General features: G+C 39.1%; 1 protein-coding gene across 2 annotated transcripts in view; it reads right to left on the bottom strand.

The window, feature by feature from the left end:
* The window catches only part of SYT1 (synaptotagmin 1), a 131,755-nt gene that overhangs the window by 94,507 nt on the left and 13,941 nt on the right, over positions 1-23,307 (bottom strand). For both annotated transcript variants that reach the window (XM_005147910.3, XM_013128731.3), the window contains exon 2: positions 3,704-3,888. In XM_005147910.3, coding sequence (XP_005147967.1) covers positions 3,704-3,888 — 185 coding nt within the window. The remainder of the gene's footprint in view (positions 1-3,703; positions 3,889-23,307) is intronic.

Raw genomic sequence — 23,307 nt, 5'->3', positions numbered from 1 at the left:
GGAGGACATAGAAGGAAGAAATAAAAATTAAAACATCCACACACAAACATTAGTAAAAACCATGGAGAAATGACCTTTTTACAGTAATGCATTAATTAACAATTTATCTCCCCTAGAAGGAATCTAATCCTCCCAGTGGCCCTTGGAGTTGTATACTCTACCTGAAAAAGTAAGCATTGCCTGCAATACAAATGGGTTTCAAGACTGAAAACCTAATCTTATTTTCAACTCATCTCCCACTTTGCCTCAACTGTATTTGCTCATCATCTGTATTATTTTATAAACAGTTTCTCATTTGAAGTTATATTCAGGAAAATGGACATGTTGAAACACAAATATTCTAATGGAGAACAAAATTTTATTCCACTTTCTGTAATATCCAGTTATCACATATGACTGTTAAACTGAGTCTCTAAGTCAAAAGGATCTTCAACTGCATCGAGTTATATGGGTCTATAATGATTTGGCATGGATGTCCATGTCAGCATTAATACACGTAGGTCAGAAGTTCTCTTTAACAAACAAAACCAGACTAAGATGGAAATTACATTTCCAAAAGCTGATCCTTTCAATTTACCAAAGGCTATTTCTTTTCAAGTTTTGTGTGCCTTGAAAGATGCCTAGTGCCTATCACCTATTATATACTCTCAGATGAAGGCAGAAGATAATTAGCACTTGCAGGTTCAGGCCTAACAATGACTGAACTAACCTTTTTGGGGTTTTGATAATATTTTAGATCTTCGTTACGTTATGTTGCCCTTTATAATGGCATTAGATAGACATCTTGATCTTCCATTACATTTTTTTTAAATAACTTTAAAATTTACCCCTTTAAAGAGCAAAAAGGCATTCTTGTTATTCCCCTTTCCATTTTATGCCAGAACCTCTAAAGTGGTTCAATTCACTTAACTGAAATATTCTACATTTAACATTACATTGAGCTCAGTGAAGTTTATTAAAATTTGCACTGATAATTCAAGATTTAACTGTTAGAATAAACAGTCATACAGAATAAAAAACCAAAACCATAGAATTTTGGAAATTAGTAACACAGTTGGTAAAAGTTACTGAATACCAAGGACTTTAAATCTGTACGCTATCAGACTCCTATGTATGAATTTAAGGGGGCAATTTAAATAGCCTGGTTTTGAAATCCCAGAAGTGAAGAGGAAGCTTGGAGGTAGAGTTGATGATCCTGTTATTAAAGGTCTGACATTTACATCAACTGAGAATCTACCCTCCCTAGGTTTAACTGTGTAAAACAAAACATACTAGTTAAATCCAAACTATCTGGGAAAAAAATATGTTTAAAAACCTATTCATAATATTTTGAAAGGAATTATTTTAAAATATATATATGTGCAATATTTCAAAGATGGAGCTTCTTGTAGGCAGGAGACACATGATTAATTTTTTTATCAAATTTTCCCATGAAAAAGGTAGAAATTAAACTCAATATTAATTGCATAACATAATTCTGCATTTTAAATACTTATTTTCCAAGAATATTTCCCATGGTCATTTATCCACGTCCTAATGAATATAATTAAAAACGATAATATATTGTAAATACAACAACAGCCTTCATGATATGGAACAAATTCCACATAAATATCAATCATCAAATTGCACATTATTTGTTCTATAACAAAGTATTAGGTTGGTTATCATTGGTAGAATGTAAAAAAACATCTCTCCATAATCTTCCCATGATCATAATCAGTTCTTCCAAATTATTCTTGGTTCAGTGGGAGGAGTTGGCCAAGAGTAGCCCAGGGTAACACAACAAATGATGATCTGATTTTCCATGCATTGCTGAGGGGGAAATAGATGTAAGCATGCCATGTGTACTTATGGTCTGAGAATCAAAACCGACGGTGTCAGATCAATCCTTACCCTTTCCTTCATAACTCACATGACAGTATGCACAGTGGTCTCTATAAAATGCTGATATATACCTTGAAAGTAATGAATTTTGCCAAGGTTTACTTTATTACTGTAGTGTAGACTAGGAAAGTTAACAACTGTCTAATGAATTGACATTTTAGTAGTGATTATTGCAATTAAGTAGCATGAACAGGAACAAAACTGCATCTTCAGTTATTTTCTTTCCACACTCTACTGAGCAAGAACAACAAAACCTCGCCTCTTGTCTGATAATGGAAACTGGAAATAGCTCTGATGGCTCTGTACCTGTGAAGATTATCCATTAATTTCCTCCTCTTATCTGAGCTCCTTTCAGACTCCACTCATACAGCCCAGCTTCAGCTAGTCATTAGACTTTTAAGGCTTCCTCATCCACTCTCCTGATTTGCTCTTCCCCTATCAGATCTTATGTGCTTGGAGAAGCATCCTAACCTGTTCCAGGGCTCTTAAGTCTGGCTTATGAACCAGACTGGTGACCGCTCCATCACTGTACAATGGCATCCCACCACTTGTTCTGGACTGCTCCATGGGCCTCTTAACTCTTGTGCTTTAGGTTTCTCTTATTGAATCTTGATCATGTGGCCTTATTCCTTGGGCTCCCAACGTTGGCTTGTACTTCTAATCAACATGCCTTCAGCCCAGCTTTCTTCTGCACTAGATCCCAACTTGTGGAAGGAACTACTTATTCCTGATCATGCTTTTATCCTTTCTCTGTGGCTGGATAAGCACTCCTGGACTGCTCTGGCTCAACCTTATCAGGGGTCTTGGGAGCACAGACTTGACCATGCAATATCTTTACGGTTACTGGCTCCTACTGAAGAAGTTTTGCAAAGCAATCCTCTAAATTTCTTCAGCATTTTTAGTTTGAAAAACATAGCTTTTTCTCTTCTTACCTTAAGAAATCTGGCAATGCAGTGAGGACACATAGATACTTCACATTTATTTCGCTATACTCCTGCTTATTCCCAACAGTTTGCTTCAGGCAGAACAGTACTGAAATCCAGTCAAAAAAGCTTTATTTTCTTTCAGGACCATATTAGTCAAGTCTATGGCCCTGAAAATCAGGTCCTGCAACCTTCATTCTCTTGAATGAAACAAATCTGAAGGACAAGGTTTTCTGCCTTTATGAAAATGATGCTGCTCAAAGGGCATTATGCTAATCTTTTCCTCCAAGTTACTCAGTTGACCTACAGCTACTAGTATCTTTAGTCTCCTGCTCTCTAGTACAAAATGAATTCTCCCAACATCATTGTGTTGAATGCCCCTGTGCTCTTCATTTTTTGTTGTTTTCCCTTGTTCCTACACTTCTCATTTGTAATTCTATACTGTTGTTTCATTCTCTGAAGAACTTCTGCTTTTGTATAAAGAGAGATTTAGAGATCAGAGCTATTTTTGTTTATCATGTAAGCTCAGAAATACTGCTAGAAAGATACAAACATTGTACTAGGCCCTGGTCAAGTTTTTGAAAAAGGACAGAGAAAACTGTTATTTTTGGGACAACTAAGATACTCTCAATAAATTTACCCCTTCCAGATGAGTCATTATATGCCTGCTCATTTTTTTTTTTTAGCAGAGCAGGAAACTGGCTGATTGTTTTCACAGTGATACGACACCCAGATCCATCTTTTGTGATACCAGGAGATTCAGAAGATGCTGCCAACCAGCCCTCTCTTCACAGAGCCACTACTGAGGCAACATGAAGAACTTTTTCTAGACACAGCAAACAGAAACCTTTAAATGTAATCCAAAGAGTTCAAGAAAAGCAGAGGTACTTTACCTGGTCTTTCATGGTTTTCCCTAAATCTTTAACATCTTTCATGTTAATAGCATTTTTTCCTCCCTTCTCCTTTCCCTTCTTCTTGTTCTTCTTTTTGAACAAGCATTTCTTACAGAGACAAAAGCAGCAGGTAAGGATTAATAGGACTGCAACTATGGCTATGGCTATTAAGGCCCAAGGTGGCACTGGAAGAGAAAGAGAAACACACACAAAAAGAAGGTGGTAAACTGTTAGTAGGGTTAGATTTAGAAACAAGCACATTTCTCTCACAGTTAGGCCTTTTTCAATGAGAGTGCCTTGCAGAAACACCTTTCTAAAATATTCTGTCACCTTCCTCCCAGTCGAGCATTTGCACACACAATGCCCATTTAACGCATCTATCTATTTACAATGCCTGGTGACACGTATCAAATCCACTTGCAGCTATTTTGATCAGTCAACCATCTAAAACCAATTTTGAACACTGCAAATCTGTAAAATGCTCAGCACATTTAGGCAATTACTTGCTACTTTCTTTAACCATCTTGCCAACCTACCTGCCATTATGGCTGAACTGGGTGGCACTGACTTGAAATTTCCCTTTGCTAGAAAGACATCTGATCCAAGCAGTCAGTTCTAATGACTAGCCCTTCTCCTCCGCCCACTGTTGTACCTGAGAGACTTGCAGACTCCTCATAACAGATGCAGGTCAAAGTCACCAGCAAAGACTGACTAAGGACAAAGCAGTGTCCAGTCCAAGGGCATTTGTCTTATTCGTCATTGTGCCCTAACACTAGCAAAGTTTCAGTACAAAGCTATAGTCTCAGCTATACTTTCCTATAAAGAAAGTGTATATGCCTTTTATTTATTCAGTCCAGGATGCTGGCCATGGCTGAAGCATCAATAAGTAACAGAGAACACTTGCAATGATAAAATGGTCTTGTTAAGGATCAGAATTTTTGGAAGCAAAAGGAATTACAGCAACAGTTACACACAAGTACTCCGTAACGGAATTATCTTCATACAAACCGGCTTTAATGACCACTGATCCCCACATTTAACCAGAACACCTGACAAACCTTCAGACCTTGTAAACATTTTCTAAACACCTCCAGATGCACTCATCTATCAGGTCTGTAAGATGCTCTCACTGCATTACCTGAAGGTCTCTAATATGATACTGAGAGAAACCAAAGAGTGAATCAAATTTGACATGTTGACATCAGTGAATCACAGAAGGGAATAAACAGAGAAAATTAATTGCAAAAAGGAGATAAGCTGAGTGTGAAGCACGGTCACAGGAGCTTCCACTACAAAATACCAGTTCAGGAAAAGCACCTACACCTTCCTTACTCTAGAATTAATGACCATGTTTTCTATCTTTTATTTAAATGTCCTTGGTGACAGATACAAAAATAATGCAGGAGAATATTTAAACAATATTTTTTGTAATACTTTTGTTCTTCCAAATGTTCATTGAGTGCAGCTGCTGTAAAAGGGAAGCTGTACCATATGTAGAACAAATGAGAACTGATTACTAAATGAATGTTAATAGATAAACAGAGAACAGATTAACAGCTGTTTATGGGGTGTATTTTATGGAGTCATCAGCAGCAACTCTGCAGTTAAAGTTGCATTAGATCTTCACTTATCACAACTTAAAATCTCTATTTCACGCATTAATGATTTCGTTTTGTCTTCAAAGCTGACATGGTAACACTTTGTAGCACAACTGACTCTCCTACAAGTAACACTATACTTATATCTGAACAGGAATTGTGTTGATAAGAAATGAATGCTGCTGCACAAGTTTATCAGCTAGTCGGTTTGCTGCCTTGTCAGCAGCGCTTGAAGCATGATGCCATCAAATAGGGGGAGCAGCAAGAATATGAAAAGGGGTTCTGCCAGCAGGATGGCACTGTAGGAGGAAAGAGAGGAGGGACACGCCAAATGCAGGTAAATTTGGAGAAACAAGGAACTGAGGAGACAGGGAATGTGGGTGTTTAATAGGATATATACATATTCATCCTATGGATGAAAAGCTTGTGTAGGCAGTGAGGTCAGGTGCCTTTTTGCTGAAACTGTGGTGAGAAGCGGTATTCTGGCACTGCTGCCTTGGTTCTCTGGAGCATGAACAATGTAGGGTAGCTTGGGGAGCATTTGAAACACTTGCAGATACCTCAGCTTCTTCTTTATAATGCATTGTCTACTCTCATCTGTTTGTAATTTAATTTCAACCAATAGCTCTTGTGATGCAATTATATGATTATCAAATTAATATCTGAGACACCAAGAATTATGCAGAATTCCTTATTTATCTCTTCAGAACAAATACACTTCCCTTTTTATTAAACAAAGCATAAGGAATTTAGGAAAAAAAATGGAGTAACCCAAAATCTGGACATTTCCAAGTCAAATTAAATATATAAGTCTGAAAAAGCAAAAAAAGGATGGATTTTTTTCCCCAATCTAAGCACACTGTTTCTATCAAGGAGATGGCTCAGTGAACACTGCCTTTGACAGATTGCCCAATCAGTGAAAGTAATTGTTAGACTGAAGACAAGTGAAACATACAGTTATCACTGTCTTTGAAGCACTGTTTGTTTCCTTTCAAAAACTTTACTTATATAATTTGACATGTTATTAATTTTACATAGTACAGACAGGATTTTCTAAAATTCTAAAGACTTGGAGAGTTTTGATATCTGTGCTTCCCAGTTCACGCTGCTGCCCGAGCAGCCTGAATTTCAGAAACAGGTAAGTTTTTAAAACTAGTTTTCTGTAAAGTCATCTCAAGGTGGACAGGCCAGAATGAAATGACTGCAGTCACTAGTCACGTCAGAAGACTCACATGTACAGTCTCTAATTTTTCAGCCTTTAACCAACTGTGAATATCTATAAAGACTTTACCAACAGTATATGCACTTTCTTTGTTCTGCACAGTGGCTCACTCTGGAGATGCATATTAGTTAATTCTAATTGGACTCTACCCACACTTCTGCTAGATTTTCAGAGAATTTCATTTTTCCAGTGTTTAAGTGCCCAACAAAAGGAATCTACAGTTTGAAGACTACCTCCATCTGTATTAAAACAGTTTGATTAAGTTCAGTAGCGCAGTTTGAAACCTCAGGAGATCTTTGACACGAACCGCTGAACAAAAGACCTCTGTGGTAAATGAAGCAGCTTGGGTGATCACGACAAGATCCTGACCAAGTGACCAAGGTGACAGAGCCAGAAGTTTCTTGCACAACTTGTCTTACCCAGTGCTTGCACAAGGGGGTGCTTTGAAACAAGCAATACTCACCTATGTGATCAAGGAAAAGCTATTGGTTTAAGGATAATTAATATGTGTGTAAATTTTCTGGTATTTCAATGCTATTTCCTTTGCTCTGCTGCTATGGGCAAATACAGAATACTTATTTTGAAGAAGCTGTTATGAATTGCTATGTAATTCAGTGATTCTACAAGGCTCTTAAAGACAAATCTATATGAGGGGATCTACTGAGTAGAATAGTTAACAAATAAGGTCTTGAATTAGTCTTATTGATCTAATCCAAACAGGGTATGCTCTAGCACTTACTCAGAAATGCAGGAATGAAGCCTATTGTAAAAGGAGGATATACAGAAAATTAAACATATAGGTTACTTCTAAGCAATAAGAGGGTCCTGAAAAAAGCAAGCTCTAGGATTGTGTTGGTGATCAAAGAATTTTGGGTACCTATTTTGCATCCTTCACTCATGCTGAACATCAGTCAGACATGGCTGCAGGTAAGGAATTGTCAGCTCTCTCATCCCTCTTTGTTGCTTCCTTCTACTAATGCTAGCCAGGGTCATGCGCATACTGCAGGTCATTTGATGCATTTGTAGCATCACAAATGCAGCAGCTGCAATGCACTTACATTATAAGTTCAGGCTTAGGAGTGCATTTATGAGGCATATCTCCAGACCATACCTGTATACCGTGCTTGGACTCATGTTACGCAGTGACCTGGGAGGGCACAATGGACCAAATGGGAATATATGCTCCCAGAGCTCACCTAACAGTACTGCAACTACAAAAGGTGATTGACCCGTGGGAGCAAACCTAAACCAAACCATTACCTTCACAAAATTAGCAGTATGGAGCTGGGTCTTCAGGACCAACTGCTTCACTTCACTGACTTGCTTGTACTGCACTGCACTAAATATAGCTTATGTCTCAATCTGTCAGTAAGTATTGTTCAACTGAATATGCTAGACTCAAAGGAAAGGATGTATTACTGAGTTATTCAGTGTAAGAGCTACAAATGATGACTTTATATAAAGATATCCTTACTTGGCCTTACACAAAATGCTTGGAGTAGCACAGACCTTGGGTCTAAAACTGACATTCCCGTTAGGTGATCTAAAATTATCAAGTGCCTTAGAGGACATTTGATTCCAGAGGAAAGACAGTAAGAGGGAAGTCACAAAACATGTAACAGCATCAAAGTGCTGCAGTCCGTAAAAGAGAATAAAATCCTTTACGCTAATAATTTTCTTCCCTTTCTGTGTGCAGTGTAAGAGGAAACTTTATTAACTTAGAACCCAAAGAGAGGAAAAGTTAAGGAAGAATTGAAAAGAGGGGCTGAATTAAAAAGTGAAAGCTTCCATAACAAAAATGCTGTCCACTGACAACTCCCAATTAAACAATTAAGCAGCCCCATTTAAACTGTGACAGCAAAGGACTATCAGTCAATGGCAGCTTCCATACTATTGTGCAAAGAAGCCCCACGGCATGTCAGAATTGATAAATATTAATAATCTATGTTTTGGAAGGGGCATGACGTGTAACAGGAAGAGTCAACTGACAAATAATTGTGTGTGAAGGGCATTGCATTAATCTGAAGTTATGGAAGCCTGAATATGAGAGCACTAGCATTTTGTATTTACTAAACCATATTTTTATCTTAGCTTTTGCACTTACAGCTTCTTATCAGGAAGCAAACCCCATATATAGCCATATTCAGGCTTTTTGTATAGAAACTCCCCAGGGGCCACATTCTGGGAATCAATTTGACTTTCATTAGAAGTTACTTAAAGAAAATGTACTGAGAGCAAGGACTCAGGTAATATATACCATTATTCCCAGCAGAAGGAATACAAAGGTGATCAAGGCAAAGAAAAGGAAATGCTGATACATGGTAAAATTACTTGTAAAAGAGGAAGATAAACCCAGCAAATACATCATTACAAACGGTGATTATTTAAATAGTAGCCTCCAGCCATTTAATGCTACACTTCCACACCAAACACTGTTACAAATGATCTCTTACTTTAATTATATGTTTGCAAAATATCATTTTCACTTTCTCACATCCACCACAGATCTTTTTAATGTAGTTCAAGTTAATGATGCTACCTTAGACCCATCACTAGAAGAAACCATTATGAAGTATTTTAATGAATGCTTTTTATGCTGACATTTCCCTCCCCCCCTCTACATTTTGAGCATGTGCAGTTGCATAAGACTATTTCTATGAATACTTTATGGAAGTTACTGAAGCTTTAACTGAGCTGAGATGTGTGTTCTGACAGTGAAAGTTCCCCACATGCAAAACAGTCTGTGAAAGCGCACTGATCAGATGGCTTCACTCACTGCATATATTCCTGCCTGTAGGTTCTTTGTTAGACATTATCATGCAAAATTATGTGAACTTTGTACAGCTGAGCATTCTAGCTTTTGCAAATAAACTGACATTGAGTTTAGCAGTAATACTAGATATGGCTACAAATACAGCTGAGGTGTTTGGGCTGCACGAGAATCTGATGTGCCTGTGTGCACGCAAAGCTGGAAATTAAAATGCTTAAAATGACTAAAATATTTACCTGAAGGCAAACCCATACCTCCTATTTGAATTTGCAGGTTGTTTATGTTTACTGTTGTATTAATTCACATTTCAGGGCATGTGATAGGTACTCTGTCATGGTAAAACACATCTACCCAACAGCGTATCTTTTTTCTGCAGAACAGAACTATTTCTGACTCCATTGCTGTATCTCTCTCCTTTCCAACATATTTTGCTCCCTCCCTCCCCCAGCTCTTCACTGCTCAGTCTCATCAGCTCCTCTGCCCCTTGTCTCTAGAGGCACATGGGGGAGAAAGCAAGGCAGGGATGTTTCCAGGTGAGGTAGGATGGTGAGGCAGCCAAAGTGAGGAAGCGAAGCTGCTGAGGTGTTTTGTTGAAGAAAGGAGATTGCAAAAGCCTTCAAGCTCAAATGTTTGGTTTCATCTGTATAAATACTAAAATGAAATTATCTCTTCTTTTTACCTGTCCATTCCCCCTGAATCAAAATGAAATGGAATATGAGCAAAAGAGAGTTAACACAGATCTCCCCTCTGCTGGCTGTGTCAGGCCCCAGGTCACGGCTGCTCTCGGGCTCATTTTCAACTCAAACACCACTGCATAGCCTTCTTGGTGGCCACCTGGCTCCTTGGAAAGGCCCCTCCTGTAGTCTCTGGCATGTGGCTGCTTTTCCCAGCAGTGCCATGCTTTTGTGGGGCTGCTGGCTCTCCTCTCATACTCTCATAGCCCCCATCTGTCCTGCCTGCTCCTGCCTCCCCCTTCCTACAGCAAATGCAGCTGTTTTCTCCCCCACTTGGCATGCAGTATCTTCACCAGGGACTGTAGTGATAGGAAAAGGGGTAACAGGTTCAGACTTAAACAGGGGAACTTCAGGTTACATATAAGGAGGAAGTTCTTTACTGTAAGGGTGGTGAGGCACTGGAATGGGTTGCCCAGGGAAGTTGTGAATGCTCCATCCATGGTGGTGTTCAAGGCCAGGTTGGACAGAGCCTTGGGTGACATGGTTTAGTGGCATGTGTCCCGGTCTATGGCAGGGGGATCAGAACTTTATGATCTTCAAGTCTTTTCCAACCCTAACCATTCTGTGATTCTGTGACTCTGCAATGCCTCAGAGGAGGAACCATGAACCCAGCTCCCTATTGCACAGCACATCCCTTGCAAAGGACACCAGCACTGGAAAGTGTGACAACTACAGCAGCCTCCCCTTTCCAGCAAAACCTCTTGGTCACTTTCTACAGAAAACAGTGCAGGGAAAGGAAAGACTTTGATGAAAGATACTTTCAAATCAAGTAGAAAATATTTTTAGACTGATGTTTCCTATTGGTTCATGGATCTGCTGCCATATAGCTTTGAAAACTAAATAAATTAATTCAGGCTCTAAATAATTGCCAGAGAAAGCACTGGGCACACTGAGCAGCTGGGGAAGATGAAGAAAGCTGGAGCCTCCAACCAGACCTGGAAGCCAGACAGGTTTGCTGAAGGCTTTCCAAATACTGTATGTACCAGCACCAGCTGAGGCCAAGTACTTTCTGAGGAGGGACAAAACAATCCATGGAGTTAATACTCAACTCTGACAAACAAATCTGTAGAGACTTGAGATGACTGCTTTTGTCTTGTATTTTTTAGTTAAAACACACTTCACTTTCCCTGTGACACACACAGCATGCTGCATTTCAAACTTGGATTGACAGTCTGAAGGAAAAAAAGAAATAAACCAGTAAAAAAGTCATGCACTCCCTCTGACTTGGAACTAGAATTTTCAAAGGGACAAAATACTCCACTCTCACCGATCCCAGGAGTCAGGAATCAAGAGAATAAGACACAAGGGTAATGGAATTGATGGGAAAAAAACTATTATGCCTATATATATTTGATTTTCTTAGCTGATCTCATTCACTATATCCAATGAACCCTGGTTTTATCTTCCTTCTCAGTTTTTGAACATTTGGAAATGTTATTTGTGTCTTATTTTCAAGGTTTGCCCTGCAAATATGAGGGCCAAGGTTGTTGTATTTCAATTTTCAAAACGGTAAACACATTTCTTACATACCAGAGTCAGACGTACATAGTGTATGTTGAATGCTTTAAGTTCCAGAACTAGGTAAAACCTCCACTGCCAAGGAAGAAAAAGCTTATTTGGCACATTTTAAAGTAAGATATTATGCAGGGATAAAGTTCTTTTTAAAAAGGAACTGATTTGTGATCAAGATGAACCTACAGAAACTGTATCTGTCTGTAAGCCAATGGTCTGTTAACATATACAAACTTAACACAGGATGCTGTTCGCATGATGGTTTTGGGTTTAAAGGCTTGTTAAAATAATTAACAACCATTGGAGTAATACACCAAGCTCCCATTGAAAGTAATAACCAGTTTTATTCCTTACTGAGATCTAATATTTATTTAGAAAGTCTCAAACAAAAATGGCTCATGTATAGTACATTTCATCAGTAGATCACAAAGTGTCTTACAAAGGAGGTAGGTAATAGTATCTGAACTGCAGAGATGCAGACATCAGTACATACATAATGACTTTGGTTAGCATCATATAGAAGACACCATGGGAGCACTGGTCTACATTACTGACTGGTAGAGTGCACAGAAAGCAACAGGGGCTTCATCTGCTGCCAGAATGTTTCCAAGACCACAAGTCCCTTCTGCGTCTTTGCCAGCAGCAAAGTTCATGTCAGCTGCAGATCCTCGACATGCACCCTGCAAGTGTAGTGAGCTAAGTGCTGGAGCATGCCATGTGCACGTTGCAAGCAAGTGTACCAGACAGCAGCCTGGGGTGCAGCTTCAACCTCGGATCCCACCAGAGGAAGCACTCCAAGTGCCACTCTGGGATGTGTGTATGCTGCGTAGCTCCGTGTGTTCAGCAACACAAAGACACATGCAGAAGGAACCCCTGTGGCACACTAAAACACCAGCGTTGAAGGTCCAGAGGTGCCCTGGGTCCCAGCACTTCAGTATGATAAGCAGTGAGAAAGGATAATTTCTAATAGGTTTGGGAACTTTTTTGCATCTTCAGTGTCCAGAACGACTAAAACCAAAATTAACCGCATAGCTGTAGCAGTGATAAATCAATTACAAAACAATCAAGGAGCAAGTAAAAAATCTTCTTCCAGCTAGAATTAAAGTTTTGTTTTCAAATTTTTACTGTATAGTAGGCCAGCTGCATTATGTGAGCAGTAATTCCTCATATGAGAAGCTGTATTTCTTTCTGTGACAGGAATGTATCTAAAAATGTGTATTTCTTTTGCTGGGTAACAGTGTATACTCAGTGAAACCAACTGAATATCTGCATTTCTTGATCTGTTATTTTAAAATGTATAGACATACTTTGAACAAGATTCTTTCATTAAATATTATCATTATTAATAGACATTTATTTGTGTGTGGGTAGTGCCTAAAGGCACTGACTCAGAAGAAATGCCTTACTAGATTAGACTGCACACAGATGAAATAAATAGACAGTTTTGTCTGAGAGGTTTTACAGCACAAAGTCCCAAGCCTGCGTTGTAGGTACATGCCCATCTTGGTCTAAATGACTCCTTACGAGAGCTGTACCCTTGTCCAATCATCATCCTACAGCAATCCACCAGGCTTGTACACTACCAGGTCCAGTCTGTCCAAGCACATTGCCTAGCACTCCCTTGTGTATGCCCCTTGCTAAATACCCCTTCTATCACCTCACCAAGGCCCTCTTGAGACCCTGAACATCTTCTTTTTTGAGAGAACCCAGACAACCAGCCTGGCATCTCAACAACCAGTAGCCAAGGTTATAGCCATGGCCAAGCCTTGAAACAAAGGGCACAGAGAACCAGAAGACTCTCTTTGGCCAGGACCATCCAAAAGGAGTGCCTGAGCTGTATTATTGAGGTGATAGCAGTTAGCCCCGGAAAAACCAGATTTCAGCCATGATTTACTCTGATGTTCCAGGTGATAGCTTCCAATAGTAATTCTTCAAGCCATGTCTTGTCTACTTTTCGCATAAATGGTTGTATGGGGAGCACTTTCATGCCGAACCCTCAGCATGAGATTAAATTCCCTATCTCTAGCAGCTACAATAGAAATAATCCCACATGGTCCATTACCTTTGTTTCTTGGGTGTCCATAACACCAAAAATGGCCCTATAATACTTACATGCAGTTGTTGGCAGGCACAACCAGCACGAGCCACTGCATGTTCACAGAAATCATCAATAAGATTCACTGTGTTGGTCCAGTGTCCTCTCAAATCTGGATGCAAGTGGATCCTGCTGTGGTGCATGGCCAGCAATGCGTGATGAGTGCACTGTATTCAGGCAAGGGCTCATACCATGTGTGAACTGCAGAGTGTAGAGCAGGGTACAGGACTTGCAGCTGTGCTACTTCACCTTGGGGTGACTCTGCTTGCCTTGCTGGGACTAAGCGAGGCCGGTTGTGGCTGTACATGTGCACTTCCCCAAGGGATCTTAAATTCTGTACTGGTTCAGTTGTGCAGGGGTATGCTCAGCTCAGTAAAGGGCAGTAAACCATATCCATGCTGTAGGTGTTTTGACAACATTATATGCATGATACTGGTTTAGGGGACTGGGGGCATAATGATGTGGGCTCTGCTGCACTGGTATATGCCACATGCCTGTCAGGCCAGAGAAGCCAGGCGAGCTGTTCTGCAGTGTGCAGTCTGCCTGAGGGGTGTGTGCTGAAGGATGGAATAGTCCCAGGCCTGCCCCAGGCATTCAAACTAAAGCATTTTCATGTCTTCTATCTGTTACTCAGAGGTGCTTGTCAGGATATTTGTACCAGGTCACGATATTTGCTTGTCAGGTCAGGTATCAGCTTTGCAAATTTCAAGGGAGTATGTATTAACAGCCCAGCTATCCCAAGCCTCATCCAGGTGCTGTGATGGAAAGAGAGACCCATTCGCACTGTATGTCTCACCTCTGCCTCAACAAGCATCACACGATGTAACTCCCTGTGTTCCTTCCCTGCCAAGCCAAACTTCCCAAGAAAGCACCACAGGCACAAATATGGACAGCAGCTTTTGCAGCTGTCTGCTCTGTTCCACCAGCACATGGCTGCCACTATGATGTGTATCAGTAGATATTATAAAGATACAGTTTTGAGGAATCTGTATGTTATTAGATATTTGCACTGCTAATACAGAAAAAAGAAATTTAATTGATTATTCACTGTATACAAATCTAGTCCCTTGGACAAAATGTTATTTTCATCTGCTATTTAAAATATAGCAAGCTTTGACATTTATCTTTTTAAGCATCCAGTTTTCTTTTAAAAGACTGAAGCAAAGAATCTAAATCTGGGTTGTGCCCTTGTCCAGCATTTCAACTTCTTTTATTCTGCAAGAATCTATCAAGGCTGCAACCACCTATCAGTAGTGGCCTTTGGAGGAAGAAATCTATTTTCAAGGTATGGTTAAGGTTAATAGCCATGTTGCTCTTCTTTTACAGAAGATCATTTAGCAACACTATTATGATGAGGATGATGATGATTGATTACTAACTACTGCCTTTTTGCACATTCCTGACTGGCTAAGTGTAAATGCTGTAATGGTCATTAACTTTGTTGCAGAAACCACTGCCAAAGTGATAGATTTGGTTTACATTAGCTACCAGCCTAAGAGCATCATTTGACCTCATTAATAGATCTAATCAAATCTGGAGCTGTACTCCCTAAGAAGGAAGACTATCCTTTTTAGGACAAGAACTCCTACGCTTTTCTCTGGTCTCCATAAATATAAAAGTTGAAATTTCATTCTTGAGGTAAGGTCACAATTCTCCTCAAAACATTCTGTGCAATTTCTATGCACTGAAGTTTTCCTTACTTTTTGTTCAGGCTGGAAGAAGTTAAAACCGCTCCTAGTAGGCATTAAAAGCTATCCCTAAAAGACTAAGAAAGCTGTGTTATTGGAAAAGTGATCAGCTTGCTGAAGGCACAAAAACCAAAACCCTTACGGACACATGTCTGGCATTTTATGTTAGTATGTTGAAATCTATATCAAAATTATATGGTTGATGTATGGATACAGCTTTTCAGGTCTGAAAAAGCTGCAGACTGCATTTGATCTCTTAATCCACATTTCCTACATACTACCTGTAATTTTTTTCTTACTTCCTTCATCTTTATGTCTCTAAGGTACAAGTATAACACACTCCTCACTGTTGCTGTGCCTCTCACTTTGCCTATGTAGCAATTTAAGAAGTTATTAATTTAGCATGCCTGCAATATGTTTTTTCTCATGTTGTGCTTCAGTCTTTTTAAACAAGCTCAAGTCAGGCCCTGTATTCTGCTAGGCCACAAGCACGTGTTCCACCTGCAACACAAAGCTGATAGCTTTAGTTTAGGGGATGATGTGGATCTGAAAGAATCCTGGAAATAATGGTTTTATAAGCACACATGTCATCCTGAAGGACAGCAAAAATGTTCTCCTCTGGTGTGGATTAATGCAGGTAGTTTGTCCAATGTTTTCTCTGTCCTGTTGATCTTATTTGCCATCAGCAAAAGCAGCTACTATCAGTTTGTCTCTTAAGACAGCAGCTCTCCCTAAAAATCTCATCTAGTACTTTCATCTCCTGTTTTTTATAAACCTGACAAAGTAGAGGTGAAGTATGACTTTGCAAACTTTGGGACAGAGGAGGAACCGTGAAAAAGGAGAGCCTTCATCAACTTCTCTATTTTATTTGGCGATTGGTGCTTATTCTAAAATTCCGAAATGCTGAGAACTGGAAGCAGAAATCTGTTCTCCTTCCTCATTTTTGCCTATAGTTTGAATTATTTTCTACACAATGTCATGGCTTCAGATGAGTTACAAGTGATGTCATACATTAAAGCTTCCAGCTTGATGAAGGAATTTAATCTAAGTCTCTCAATTTCCTGGAGGAGCAGTCCAACTTTCAGATTAATATATAAAAAGTGGAGAGCTGTGCTACTAGTGTAGTATCAGAAGATCCAGCCTTGTTCTAATCCTACCCCTATTACCTGAAAAGAAGGGCTGTAGGCATCTGTCTTTTGAAGAGGGAATTTTCATTCCCCAATGTTAGGTGGACAGGTGAACCAGTTTGCTGCTCTGAGGCATGTGCTAATGGTTTCAGGTGAAAACCTACAATTTCAAACCCCTATATCTGGCTTGCTGCTGGACAGCCAGCCTGGGAAGCTTTTCATCATGCTGAGACCCCTTGACTCCCACCTGTGCTGAGTTTTAAGTCCAGGAATGTAACTCTGAATGCAGGCTGCAAGATTTCTCAAATTATGATGTCAGTCCTTTTTCCTGGATATGAGAGGAAATGAATCCCCTCTCACCTTTGATTACCTGCAGTAGGTATGAGTTTTGCCTTACTCTGCTCAAATGAAAAACAGGCATGTTCTAGACACTTACATCCCTTATGGAATCTCATTGTATGAGCTCAGTTCACAGAAAGAGCACCCTTTTCCTTCATCTCCTTCTGTAGCATTCTATTGACACTGAGTGCACTCAGCACAGATTGATCCTACAGGTATGTTCAGGCCAGACTTTCTCTACTAAGTGAAACACTCCTGGAAGGGAATATTGAAAACTCAGTGCTGAAATGTCACTGGCTTCTTCAGCTCACTGGGAAGAGAAAAAGAAGTGGAACCTTATGCGAGCTCTGAAAATCAATTATTAGACATTCTTGTTTAACTTTGCTGCTGTAAATGGTCATCAGGGTCTGACTCAAAAGTTCTATACTTGACTTTGATCTACAGCCCTCTGGTTGACACCACTCCATGTTCACTGCTTTTTCTCTTTGAACTGCTTTCTAAATGACAGTTTGATAATTGGCATAGTCCAAGCAAAGGATTATTCTCCCTTTAAAGAAGGAAAGTCAGGAGAGGATGATCTGTGACTTCAGGATGACAAAGAATATTCACTAAAGTTTGCTAGTGGTCAATCTAACCCCATGCCCCATGTAAACTTCTCTCCTGAGACTAACATATTTACACTCCAGTTATATTTTGCTCCTGTATTTACAGTTAAACTTAGCAGCTTCTCTGCATGCACACATTTTCTTACTGCTATTTAACAACCACTGCATACCCTATTGATCAAAATTGCATCCCACTTATTAAAATAATTTAATTAAACCCCATTCTTCTCACTGGATTAATTAAATTGCTACTGATCCAAGAGGCTGAAAAAAATGATCAAATTTTAAAGTACATAGCAGAGTTCTTGCTTCTGTCGCTATATAAATACAATTGAACTTGAAGTGATTATCCCCAAGTTTGGCCAGAACAGAAATAAAAATTAAAAGGGAACACTGTAACTAAGCATAGGAAGAATAATCACTTCTGGAATTACTTGTCTGTCTGCTGAAACAAATGACCATGGTCCTGATGACTTGTGTCCCATGAGGTTCCCACCCCAGGTTCCCAATTCGTTTTGCAAGTACTTTGCTCTTAACTAAAGAGGCAGCTGTGCTTTCTCCTAATAAAAAGTTTGTAGTAGCTAATCAACAATTCTTTCAAACCTGTATCATCACCAGTAACGAACAATTAATTCTCCATCTCCTCAGAAATCAGCTAAGCTCAAAACAGAGAGGCAGAAAAAGAAAATGGGCTCTGTGAAGCATGAACAAATGAAAAGATCATAAGCAAACATTAGGGGTAGAAGCACAATCAATAAAGGCCAGCGCTTGCAAAGATTGTTTTGGAAAATAGGTACTCTAAAGGAATTTAAATAAGTATAAATGGAATTCTCAGAAAGATTTATTTAAGAGTGAATTAATTCTTTAGCGCAATTTCCTTTTTCCTTCCCTTGCATGACTGTCCCTTAGACTACTTTACTTTCTGCATATGGTGCCACATGACAATAACAACAACACATTAATCTCCAAGTTATATATATGTTATTCCACAGTGATTCTTTCAGCAAGCAAAAGGTTAACACATTTAAATGAATGTAAATGAGGGAGTGGTTTGTTATTGGCTGAATGTTCCTTGAAACAGACTAGCAGTGATACACAGATGCAACTTTGCATCTGCAGTCTAATTAAAACTAATCTAATTAAATATAGTGCATCTGTAAAGCAGCTTCAGCTTTACTATTCTTTTTACAGTTGGAAAGAGCTTCCAAGAGCCAGTGTGTCTGCCATTTCCCTTTATTTGGAACCACTTTAATAGCAGGTGAGTAATCAGGAAATAAATTTTCTGTAGCTGCTTTTGAATTGTTCATTCGCAGAAGCAGAAGTAGTGATAATGTTTCCACAGATACATTACAACAGCAACAAAGGCCACGTCGACTGGGGAAGGTAATGTAATTTCATTAGGCAAAATGATATAGTTGGAAAAAAGAAAAAAGCTTGAAGCCATAAGTCATCCTTCAGCCTCATTTATTAAGGCAGAACTCAACTACAAAAAAACACTTCTGCAAATGTGTTACGTTACTGACAAGAGCTGTCCACAGCAAAATCAGGCATGATCAAAACCTTGTTTTGTTGAGGGATTTCTTTTAAAATATTCTTATTATAGGATCTCTTTTCTTTTCTGGCAAATAAACATTCCACAGACATTATATTCAGTGGGAAAGCTTACTGCTCTCAACTGAAATTGTGCTATAAGCGATTTTAGCACTGACAACTGAAATGGGCACAAGGTAATAAAATAACATGTAGAGGCCTATACCCAGCATACTGGCCACAGGCTGTGACACCAATGTAAAATAATATATCCCAGTGTTTTATTTTTTTTAATTTCCGTCTCGAAAACTCATATAAGAAACTTAATCTTGGAAAACTGTCTTAACGTGCTTAAATCAGCTATTCTCAGATGAAAGAAGGTCAAAGAAGGACAGATCTTGATGAAAAGTTCATCACAACATCCTTCCATAAGGCATTAGACAAAGATAAACTGCATATTCCCACCTTAGAGAAACAGTCTGAACTGTCTTGATCCTGATGCAACCTAAAATAACTGTTTGTAGAAAGCCAAAGATAAAAAGGCAGGGCTCTTGGCAGGAGTCTGAATTCATGCAGGGTAAAGAGACTCTCCACATCTCATAATTTCTCTTCTTTCTCCCTTTCTTATGGTTCACCAGATTGCTAAAATGTTGAATTTAGTAACATCCAGATTGCTAAAATGTTGAATCCCATTATGTCCCTGACTGTGGGACAGGCATGGCTCTATATTCCTGGAAAATTCTCCACATCAGGCCACACTCTGTGTTACAGAAAATTCATGGAATGAGAGCATGCCAGAACTATACTGCAGATATGACACTCTTCTAGGCAGCAGGCAAACTGACTCTTCCTACCATCTTATGAACCTTATGAAGTTTATAACTTTATGAAGTTTAACCATGTCAAGTGCAAGCTCCTACACCTGGGTGGGCAAAGAATAGATTCAGACTAGCCCTGTGGAGAAGGACTTGGGGGTGCTGGTCGGTGAGAAACTGAACATGAGCCGGCTTCCGTTTGTGCTCTCAGCCCAGAAAGCCAACCGTATTCTGGGCTGCATCAAAAGAAGCATGACCAGCAGGTCAAAGGAGGTGATCCTGCCCCTCTACTCTGCTCTCATGAGATCTCACTTGGAGTATTGTGTGCAGTTCTGGTGTCCTCAGCATAAAAAGGACATGGAACTGTTGGAACAAGTCCAGAGGAGGGCCACGAGGATGAACAGGGGACTGGAGCACCTCCCATATGAAGACAGGCTGAGAAAGTTGGGGCTGTTCAGCCTGGAGAAGAGAAGGCTGCATGGAGACCTCATAGCAGCATTCCAGTATCTGAAGGGGGGCTTCAGGGATGCTGGGGATGGACTATTCATTAGCGGCTGTAGTGACAGGACAAGGGGTAACGGGTTCAAACTTAAACAGGGGAAGTTTAGATTGCATATAAGGAAGAAATTCTTTACTGTGAGGGTGGTGAGGCACTGGAATGGGTTGCCCAGGGAGGTAGTGAATGCTCCACCCCTGGCAGTGTTGAAGGCCAGGTTGGACAGAGCCTTGGGTGACATGGTTCAGTGTGAGGTTTCCCTGCCCACGGCTGGGGGGTTGGAACTGGATGATATTAAAGTCCTTTCCAACCCTAACTATTCTATGATCTTAGATGAAATATTCAGTATATGAAAAAGAGAGAAGAATTCTGGAGACTTCTGTTTTCTTGGTTGGTACCTTATCTCTAGCCTGGAGAGACATAGATTTATGGGTGGACACCCAGTGGATAAAGAATTCAGATTGCTCAGAGAAGTGGCAAATGCTTCATCCCTGGCATGTTCAAGGCCAGACTGGACAAAGTCTTGGGTGACATGTTCTAATGTGACCATGGCATGGGGATTGGAACTGGATGATCTTAAGGTTCTTTCCAACCCTAACTCTCTCTGATTCAATTACAAAATACAATTGGCAGCAACACTACCAGCATCCCCCTTTCCTTCTTTAGCCCCACTGCTTCCAAGAATGAAAATACAACATCGAAGTAAAAGAGCAATAGGTAAGATAGATAATCTCTTAGTGAAAGTTGGGTCTGCTGTTTGAAAAAATATACGTAGATGGCTCTGTTATCAGAAAGACATCATAAATGACAAAAAATATCAAAATTGCCCCATTAAAGTAATTTTCTTTGCTGCCTGGTGTTTCTAGACAGGCAGAGCTCCACTTTGAATTCTTTCAGTTGTAAATAGTTCCATTAATTTCAGCAAAACTATGCTGAACAATGTCTGCAGGATTATGTCTTGAGGTGAATTTACTAATACACAGGAAAAAAACATTGTGTGGTTTTGACAGCATTCCTTTAACCTAGGAAAGGTAAGTGCAGTGATTCATAGAAAAAGATATTTTAGTAAGTTGTAACTAATTTTCAAATGAAATGTCAGTGTGAAATTGCTAATCATATAGTAATTTTCATGTATTTTTCTATATGCTAGTATGAAATTTACTTCATTGTAGAAGCTTGCAAAAGGCATCTTTCATCATTCAAACCCTACATTAAGGCAAGGTTTATGCCTGCACAGGCTGTCACAGAAGCCCATGCAGCAGAATGAATATTCCCTTCTGTGAGTATGTGCACTGATGGTTAACAGTACTGTGCATTACACTAAAAGCCTTAGGGTAACAGAGACTTGAAAAAAATAGTGTTTTCTTTCTCCTAAATATGTAACACAAAGAAAAGTCTAAAATGAAAAGCATTTAACTTTTTAGAAGGGAAATTTTATACAGATCTAGATTCTTGATATTGTATTTTGTCATGGTATCATATATTTCCTAAGGAATGAAAAGGGAACTGTCAAATATGTTATTATTTTTAGATAATATTTTTATTTCAGTGCAGTCTGGAGCTTCTAGGGTGTGGTACAAACATGTGGCTGTATATACATTGTATTAAGGACATTGCATTTACTTGTTTTACTCTTTATTATGTGTTGTTTAATTTGCTAATTAGTAATTCTTTATTATTTTATTATCTTTACTACTTCTTTATTTTTTAATTTAATTTGATTTAATTATCTTTAGCACTACTCCTGTATTACCTTCATATGTTTCTCCCATGTTTGCTCAATATGTAGTACTCGTATGACAAACCACTTTTATCATGTATTAGGGCCTTATTATGACTCAGGCACCTGTGAATTGTCTTTAAATCAGCACAGAGTTTTAAGCCACCATAAATATAGCATGGTAATTTATATATGGTAAAAACTAGATAAGATCAGTAAGATAGAAATTACTTTTCAAACAGCATAGGACATATGATGAAAAGTTTCTAACTTCTAGAGAAAAAGAAGCCTTAAAAGTCAACTATACTGGAGAGCACAACACTTAATAGAATTTGAATCTTAACCCTGTGGTGCCTTTATGATACTTTCAATAATCAAGGAATTCAGCACCATTATATGGACTTGGCCAAATTTCTCAGAAATAGATCTGTGAACATTTGTCTTTCTGATCACTGATACTAGCATATTACTTTGCAATATAGCGAAAATTAGGACTTACTTGGTGAAATATCAAAAAGTAGGTAACTTTTGTTTATTTTGATATGACAGTTTGATCGTTTCTAATCAGACTTGTCACAAATTCCTGGATCTATTAGGTGATGAGATGAGGAAAATGAAGACCACATCAATACCTCTTTTCAGTGCAGATTCAGAGCCAAAGTTATGGCTACATACAGGAATACTACAGGATATGAGAAATGCAGTTGGCAGTTTGTAAAAATGGGCCAATAAATTTTATTGTTATTTAAGTTTTTGTCTCTATCACCTGCAATTTGCAGTAAACTTAGAAGGTAATATATTTGTGCTGCGGCTGGTATTCAACCCATCCCAAATCATAAATAACTTATGTTGGCAGTCTTGTCCTAGGAGATTCCACCAAGGTAAGTGAAGCTAGATATATTCATTCAGGCATATCATGGTACAGATGACATTTGATAAAAGAAGAAAGCCTTCCCCAGAGCAAAACTCATGTCATTTATGTCACTTCTCACAGCTTCGAAATCCAGTATTTCTGTTGTGGCTTCCACAGATTCAACTACTGAAGTGTTACAAATACCACCCCAAAATAAACACTATTAAACTGCTCTGCAGTCAAAGTATTTTAATTATAGCCAACATGTAGCCTATATTTTGATTGATAGCCCTTTTATCTCTTTATGAAAGTAGTTTCTGATAGGCATATGCCTTGTAAGTGGCTAGTACTTGGCCTCACATGCCTCCAAGTTGAGCCAGCTCATGTCAGGAAACAACCTTCTGGAAGTCAGCACTGTAAAAAATTTCCTTTGGCTTGTCTCTGAACTTGGCAATGCTGTGATTTACCCTGGTTTGTCTCAATTTTTTATGCTTATCTGA

Source organism: Melopsittacus undulatus, chromosome 5 (assembly GCF_012275295.1).
Source record: "Melopsittacus undulatus isolate bMelUnd1 chromosome 5, bMelUnd1.mat.Z, whole genome shotgun sequence".
Lineage (NCBI taxonomy): Eukaryota > Metazoa > Chordata > Aves > Psittaciformes > Psittaculidae > Melopsittacus > Melopsittacus undulatus.
This window is presented reverse-complemented; position numbering and strand designations above follow the sequence as displayed.